This window comes from Cuculus canorus, chromosome 9, assembly GCF_017976375.1.
Source record: "Cuculus canorus isolate bCucCan1 chromosome 9, bCucCan1.pri, whole genome shotgun sequence".
Taxonomy (NCBI): domain Eukaryota; kingdom Metazoa; phylum Chordata; class Aves; order Cuculiformes; family Cuculidae; genus Cuculus; species Cuculus canorus.
Window position 1 is genome coordinate 9602707 of NC_071409.1, and position 8500 is coordinate 9611206.

Consider the following 8500-nt stretch of genomic DNA (forward strand, 5'->3'; position numbering starts at 1 on the left):
GCCGGTTGTAGAAGCACTTTTGAGCGCTAAAGATGCGTTTCTGCCCGAGCCGTTAGCGGGTAAATCCACTGCGTTTCGGTTTTTTGTGTTTTTTTTTTTCTTTTTCTTTTTACATTTTTGGAGCAGTTCTCAGACGGTTTTTGAAAACCCTGCGTCCCGCACGGACTGAACGGCGCCGGGACCGCCCCGCAGGGAAAGGGCTGGGGAGCTGGTGGGAACCGTCCTCCTGCACATCTCCGGTGACATCTCCGGTGCGTGGAGATGTGCTGGAGAGAGCAACCAGAGGAGGGATGATGCTGCTCTGCCCGGCGGTCCCTCTCCTTCTCCCCGTTTCTCTCCTTCTCTCCCTGTTTCTCGTCTTCTCCCCGTCCTTCTCCGCCTTCCTCTCCTTCTCCATGTTCCTCTCCTCTCCCCGTCCTTCTCCGCCTTCCTCTCCTTCTCCGTGTTCCTCTCCATGTTCCTCTCCTCTCCTCTCCTCTCCTCTCCTCTCCTCTCCTCTCCTCTCCTCTCCTCTCCTCTCCTCTCCTCTCCTCTCCTCTCCTCTCCTCTCCTCTCCTCTCCTCTCCTCTCCTCTCCTCTCCTCTCCTCTCCTCTCCTCTCCTCTCCTCTCCTCCTTCGTTTCTCTTTCTCTTCTTCTGTTTCTCTCCTTCTCCCTGTCCTCTCCGTCCTTTTCTCTCCTTCTCTCTCTCCTTCTTTCTCTTCCCTTCCATCTCCTTCTGTCCCTCTCCGTTTCTCTCCCTCTCCCCGTCCTCCTCTCCCTCTCCTCCCTGTTTCTCTCCCTCCTCCTGTGTCTCTCCCTTCCCGTCTATCTTATTCTGTTCCCCCCCGTCTCCCTCCCTCCCTCCTTCCCCGGTGGAGCCCTGCGCCCCTCCCACCTCCCTCCCCTCTTTCCCGCGCTCCGCCCTTTCCCGCGCTCCGCCCCGCGCTCCGCCCCCCCCCCCAGCTCCCGGCCCTCCGCTCCCGCCCCCGCGGTGTGTTCGGGGCGGAGCGCGCGGCGCCGCGCGGCCCCAGCGGCGGCCCTAGAGCTGCGGGGCCGGCGGGGCGGCGGGCGATGCCGGGGCGGGGCGGGCCGGTGGCGGCGCGGCCGGGTCCGGCCGTGTCGGGGCGCGGGGGCGCCGAGCTCCGCTGAGCTCCGCGGTTCCCCTCCTCACCCCCCGCAGCATGAAATCGTGCCGGCGCCGGGCGCTGGCGCTCAGCCTGGGCTACGCGCTGCTGCTGCTGCTGGCCGCGCTCAGCCTGCTGCAGCACCGGCGGCACCGCGAGCCCCGGCGCTGCCCCGAGCCCCCCGCCGCCCCGCGGCCGCCCCCGCCGCCCCCCGGCGCCCCCGCCCGCCGGCAGCTCGTCTACGTGTTCACCACCTGGCGCTCGGGGTCGTCGTTCTTCGGGGAGCTCTTCAACCAGAACCCCGAGGTGTTCTTCCTCTACGAGCCGGTGTGGCACGTGTGGCAGAAGCTGTACCCGGGGGACGCCGTGTCGCTGCAGGGGGCGGCCCGGGACATGCTGGGCGCCCTGTTCCGCTGCGACCTCTCGGTGTTCCAGCTGTACAGCACGGCGGGCGCGGGCAGGAACCTCACCACGCTGGGCATCTTCGGAGCCGCCACCAACAAGGTCATCTGCTCGTCGCCCCTCTGCCCGGCCTACCGCAAGGAGGTGGTGGGCTTGGTGGACGACAGGGTGTGCAAGAAGTGCCCCCCGCAGCGGCTCAGCCGCTTCCAGGAGGAGTGCCACAAGTACCGCACCCTGGTCATCAAGGGCGTCCGCGTCTTCGACCTGGCCGTGCTCGCCCCGCTCATGCAGGACCCAACCCTGGACCTCAAAGTCATCCACCTGGTGCGCGACCCCCGCGCTGTCGCCAGCTCCCGCATCAAATCCCGCCACGGCCTCATCCGCGAGAGTCTGCAGGTGGTCCGGAGCCGCGACCCCCGCATCCACCGCATGCCCTTCCTCGACGCCGGCCACAAGCTAGGTGCGAAGAAGGAGGGTGGCGGTGGCGGATCGGACTACCACGCCTTGGGTGCCATGGAGGTCATTTGCAGCAGCATGGCCAAGACCCTGCAGACCGCTCTGCGACCCCCGGACTGGCTCCGGGGCAACTACATGGCAGTGCGTTACGAGGACCTGGTGGTGGAGCCGATCAAGACCTTGCGGCAGGTGTACAGCTTCGTCAACCTGGCAGTGAGTCCGGAGATGGAGAAGTTTGCCCTCAACATGACCAGTGGCCCCGGCTACTCCTCGAAGCCCTTCGTGGTGTCGGCCAGGAACGCCACCCAGGCGCTGAGCGCTTGGAGGACTGCGCTCAGCTACCAGCAGATCAAGCAGGTTGAGGAGTACTGCCACCAGCCCATGGCCCTGCTGGGCTACGAGCGGGTCGGCAGCCCCGAAGAGGTGAAGGACCTCAGCAGAACGTTGCTCAAGAAGCCGTGGCTGTGACGGGGCAGCGGGCGCTCACCCACCATCCTCGGGAGTGGCTGAGCCCTGTCGGGGAAAGGAGCTGCTCCAGCTGGCTTGAGGGAGGGAGGGAGCTGGGAAAAGCAACCTGCTTTCCGATTTCCTCCAAAGGCTGCTGAAGGGTAACATACAGCAATGTCAGTAATGTGATGATTTCTTATTTTCTCTCTTTCTTTTCTATTCCCCCCCGCGATTGGGTTAGATGCTATTTAAAAAATTATACGTAAATAATGTGGAACTGAAAATCATGTGTAAAGCCCCTTTCCCGTTCTCTAAAATGCCAGGCAGTGATTCTGCACAAAGATCTAATTTATGGAGTTCTTTTGGGGTTGAAGATCGTAACAAAAACTCTTGCACAATTCCTAACACATCCTTATCTCCCTTGGTGCGGACGGGATACCCTTGGAAAGCATAGTGCTGAAAATCAGACTTTTGTATGAAAGCAAATGTTAAGACATGATAGTAATAAAAAGAAGCCCAATAAATGATATTCATTTTTATAATTACCTCAATTGTTTGGGAATTACGGTGTTGCCTGTGTACAGCTGGAGGGAATGCTTGCTTAAAATAGCAGTGTGAACTTTTTAAAGGGTATGGGTGGAGGGCTGGAGTGCAACATTTAACATGGTCCAAAATTAAGAGCTGCTATTGCAGGAACAAGTACAGATGGTGCGAATGTAGTACAGGTTTTATGGCTGTGTCAAAGCAGGTTTCTATTTAACTATTGTCTTTTCCTGTTGTATTTAAAAAGTCTTTCAAGTGCCACTGTATTAGCGTTCTAAGAATTTTAAAATGTTTGCCACCACAGAAGTATTTATTTTTGTCTTGACATGTATGTCCAGGAGTCACTGTCAAATAGAAGTGGATCTACAGCGTGACAAGAAGTGCAGGATTTAAAAAGACGTTTATTATTCTGGGAACAGTAGCATGTGTGAAAACAGAAATAAAAATATCTATATTCTATAGTGCTAACAATACGTAAGATATGTAAGAGATTTCTTGACGTTGATTGGTAACAGGGAAGCACAGAAAAAATCATAAAGTGATATATTTTTTCCCTTTATCTAAATGTCTGAAGGTATATTTATGTACGAGGAGGGAGAAAATGTACAGTTGTGTGTTCATAGCTATAATGGAGCTTTTACGGGGTCAACCTAGCGTTTGATTTCAGAGCGCTGTTTAGAAACTCGTTTCTTTCGAGTTGTCATTGCTCTATGATGGAGCCAGATGGTGGTCTGGCTCTTTTTTGGCAGCTTTGACTAGAGACTCTGCCCCACCGTTAAGACTTGATAAAAACAAAATGAGATTTTACTACTTCTGCTTTTATAGCAATTTCCTGAAAAATTCCTGCTTGATTAAGGGTGGTGCGTTGCATATAAGAAGTGCAGGCACCTCAAGTAGTTTTTAATCCTAGCACAGTGTTCTCTGATGCGTTTTGAAGGCTTGTTTTGAAACTTGAGTTTTTAAACAAAAGGGTTTTGCCAAACTTCTCTCTTGGGAGACCATAGTCTTTTCTACAGGAAGTACATTTTACATTGCCTGCCGGGGTGTTGTGCCTTCAGAAAACGGGAAGAGTATCAGTAGGAAAAAGGAAACTGATCTGTGAAAATAAATTGATATAAACAGGATGCTGATAAACGTGTGTGTGCGTGTATGTCTGAAAATTGTAGTGATGTGTTATATGTCTGTTCCTTGTATCGGTACTTTTAAGTTAAAGAGGTGATAACTGGCTACTGAGCTATTTGAGTTCTCGATGAAATTTTGGCATTAGATGTTAAACTTGCTCTGAAAAGGAAACACATTTAATAAACTAGTTTAAAGATTATTGCATAAGGTTGCTTGTATGCTTGCTGAATGACTGCATTACATTTGTCTGTTCCCTCAGTTCATCTGCACCATCAGGACAGACGACATAAGCAATATCTGTCAATGGGAGAGTTCCTGTCAGCCCATTAGGATATATTCCCAAATTCCAGAGAGCAGTGCGAAAAATGGGCGGGATAGTTAATTTGGTATTTCAAATACAGACTCAGGTACTTGCAGTGCTGTGGAATGATGTATTCTCTGTTATCGCCGTGCATACTCTGGTGCAGTGCTGAGTGGATTTTGCATGTCAGGGGTTTTTGGGCTGTATCCTGTGGTTTTTTTCTTTATCCTTTTTTTTTTTCAGTTGGTGCATCCTGGGGCAGTGCTTCAAAATCTGATCTGCTTGTAGAGCACGTGGCTGGCTTTTTATCCATCCCCTGCTTCGTGAAGCACCCCTGCTAACCACCGCACAGTCCTGTCCGGCTGCCTCCTGACAGCCCCGCGTGGTGCTTGCCGGCTCTGCTGTGGGCAGGTGAGCGGCTCGGGGAGCTGCACAGTCTCTGTAGAGCCATGTGCTGTCCTTGTGCGAGCGAGCCCAGCCTTGCTCCACGCTGGGACACTGCACAGGGATTTCTGCTCCCACTGGTGTAGCTATGAAACTTTGCTGTAGTTTCTAAGTGGAGCTTTCTCGTGAACACAGCATGTTACAGCACACACTGTTGATTTGGGGGGGCTGAAGCACCGTCATTTATGTGTGCAGAATTCCTGGGGTTCTGCTAAAGTTTGCTACGTGAGTTAAGTGAACAGGAACTGATTGCCTCTGGGAGTGTGAAACAGATGAGCCCGATTGACTGAGCTTCCAAAAATATCTTTTGGATTCTAATGATATTAAAAAGTTCATCCTGGTGTTGTAAGAGAGCACTTGCTGTTCTAATAATGGTGTATTGCAAGCGTCTGCCTCACTTTACTGATGGGAACAGTGTGCCACTAGAGTTACAGCATCTGAATCTCATCTATAATTTGAGCTCCACCTACTAAATTGCAGCAAGGAGTTACCCATCGTACTGTGTGATCGCACCTGGGCACGTTTTGCTGGATGGAAGAAGTAATGCAAAGCTTGTTTTGTGAAAATAAAACGCTGATTTTGTTCAGGTAAAGTTTCAGGAGAAGTGAATGGGACTCTGCTTGTGTAAAATGCAGGTGAACTAAGCCCTACGTTGAATGCCACTCCATTAAAAAAAAAAAGTATGTGAACAACCAGCAGTTAAAAAGAGGCTATTTTTAGTGCATTTTTATATTCAGAAAAGAGGATTAGAGGAATTAAAAAAAAGGGAAACAGTTCAAAAAAAAAAAAGAGAAGAGTTTTAAATGTGGAAAATTATAGAGAAAAATAGCATATTGGAAAGATTCTGAACGTGGTTACAAAAGACCTCTGCCTGTTGAGGTCGGAATATTTAAATAGTACTTGACTCTTATGCTTAAAAATAGTGCCTAGGTTTGCTTTTTGTCCAATTTAATAGTTACAGTGTGCTGCTTCATCTGAAGCTAATGCTTGTATTAGTGAATCAATGGCACACACAAGATGCAGAATACACTAAATTGCACCGGACTGTGAGGGAGGCTGTTTTGAAGACTTGGCACATCATTTTGATGGAACAGAAAGGCCAGTGCACAACTGCACGTTGTTTTCTGCTGTGAACAAAACCAGAGTACAAGTATTGTAATTGGTAATGATCGCTCGCGGCCCAAGAACACAGGAAAACCCTCTGGCCTCCACCAAATCCACCTAAAACACAAGATATGTAAAAGTGTGCAAGCTGCTGTATGTGGCCTAAATGCTTATAATGACAAAACAGTGAGGTCAAGTACCTTTTGGTCTTTCTAGCGAAAGGAGGAGGTTTGCCATTTTTCTGAGGAACTTCATAACTTGTCGGGTGTTAAGCTTCATGCCCTGGCTGGGAAGAGGAACGTGAAACATCACTGACTTCATTTAAAACGACAAACCTTGTTTTTCAGTTACAATGGGAACTTGGGTTCTGTAGACATTAAATACTGGAGGTTATAATCAATTCTGAAACAAGTGTTTTTCATCCCGTAGGCCATGCGAAGAGTGGGATTATTCTTCATTTCCCTCTTCATTTCTAATTGCTGTGGTGTGTTTTAAGTGTCCTTGAAAATGAAGGGTGTTGAACATGAGCTCATCTACGCCTCAAGGGGTAGTCTTAGAGCCTGTGTTTCAGTTTTGCTCCTGTGCATCCCTTTAAGTGCAGGTATGGGTCTCTCTGGAGTGGCGAATGCTGTACACAAACAGGCAGAATGTTGGGCAAATGCTGCCCGTGTTACTTAACCAAATGGATCAGAAATGTTTTTATTCTAGTGCCATTTCAGTTAAGGGTTTGTACCAGCATAAATGTTATTCTGCTGGAATTCTGTGTGTATATATATATATATATATATATATATATGCAAGCAGGTTTAATTTGAAGGCTCTCAGTGAGTGTGAGGCTGCTGTCCTTTGATGTATCCAACCTCGATGGTCAGTGCTTTCTCCTGGTTACCTTGGCAGTAACTGGCTGTGGTATATGTTTTGTAACAGATCTCCAGAGCAAGATCTTATTAAAATGTGCGCATGTTCTAAAATAAAAAAATAATACATGGAATAACATTTCAGCAACATTCATTATATTGCACACATTTAAAGTAAAAAAAAAAAAAAAAGCTTTATAGGGTTTATTTGGATTCATTGGAATCAAATGAGTTCTGTTGATGTGTTTAAATAAGAGCTCTTGGCTGTCACATCCATGATTCTTCACATAAGTTATAAGTTCTGCAAAGAAAATGCATAGATTTTGTACAACACAAACTGTTTTACATTTGCAAGCTGGAAAATTTCCTTATATTTTTTTTTTCTTTGGGATTCCCTGCATCATAAAATCACGAAAGGATCACAAGAATGGGCCTGTGTTATTGAGCGTTCAATGTTTGGATCGATGCAAATTCAATGAGCATCAGTGCGAAACATACGGTGTTCTGTCTTTTCTTGATGCATGAACGTTCCTCAGACACATTGATACCACGAAAGAAAAGAAATAATTTTTAATATAAATAGCACTGTAAGTGGAAAAGCTAAGATTAAAGAATCATCTGCTTCTGCAGTGAAACGCTAAGCTATAAAATACTTGTGAATATATATGGCATATGGCTTTGCAGAAGAAAATTCTGTATGTAAAGGATGCATTTACACCCACTGGTGTGGGTGAGATCCCTGGTGTCCGCTTCAGTGTCTGATAGAGGAATATGCTTGTTGTAAACAGGGTGGTGAGAAGGGAATTGAGGTCAAGCAGTAGGTTGCTGTCTCTTTGTTCCTACCAGAGAAAGTTGGTGAACAGCCAGGACAGCCTGCGGGTCTTTCAGTATGAGGAACCACAAACTTGTGTCTGGATACAATGGCATTATTCTGGTAGGGTTTGAATGAAAATAGGTCTTTCTTGTTGAAAAACAAGATGCAAATCAGATTGGAGGAACTTCCCAAATGAAACATTATCAACAAAGCAATCTGAGCAAGGCAGGCTGGTGAGCAATCTCTTTCTAATGGCGTTAGTGGAAGCTGAAGTTGCTGACTGAAAGGGGACCTGCAGCTACGATTTTAAGGACTCTGAAGATGCTAGTAAACTTTAAGTGGGATTTTAAAGAATGCCTTCATGTGTCACTTTAATTGGAATGGCAATATTATGCAGGGGTCAACAAGAGTTATGTTTCTGTGTGCCTCTGAAAATCATGGCCTTTTAAACGGATGCGGAAAGGGGCCTTGGGAGGTTTCTAGTCCAACTTCCTGCTCAAAGCAGGGTCAGCTTATGAGAGCAAACTAGGTTGCTCCAGGCTTTATCCTGGTGGGTCTCGAAAACCTCCACTAGCAAAGGCTGCACAATCTCTTTGAGCAACCTGTTGTAGCGCTTGACTGTCCTCGTGGTGAACCATGACACTTCAGCAAAGCTGACCTCAGATCACTGTTGATGTTATGTAAATTTCTTGTCCCTTAATTTTGTGTTTTGCCTGCGACTACTGATGTGGGTTGTATCCTCACTTCTCTTTAGCTGCAGTTGAAGGTGGCTGCAGCTCAGCCATTGTGAAGGATCAGCAAACAAAATGGTTGATGACTAGTGATCTCAGTAGAAAAATGTGAATTCACAATGCGAAGGCTGCATCCAAAGATGTCCCTTGTTTTAGCCAAGAGTGATAAAGAGGA

General features: G+C 48.0%; 1 protein-coding gene across 1 annotated transcript; it reads left to right on the forward strand.

The window, feature by feature from the left end:
• Nucleotides 1-1020: 1020 nt before the first annotated feature.
• Nucleotides 1021-2954, forward strand: CHST2 (carbohydrate sulfotransferase 2). Its single transcript, XM_009565962.2, has one exon. The coding sequence runs from the start codon at nucleotides 1162-1164 to the stop codon at nucleotides 2428-2430; it is 1269 nt and encodes a 422-aa protein (XP_009564257.2). The 5' UTR covers nucleotides 1021-1161; the 3' UTR covers nucleotides 2431-2954.
• The last annotated feature ends 5546 nt before the right edge of the window (nucleotides 2955-8500 follow it).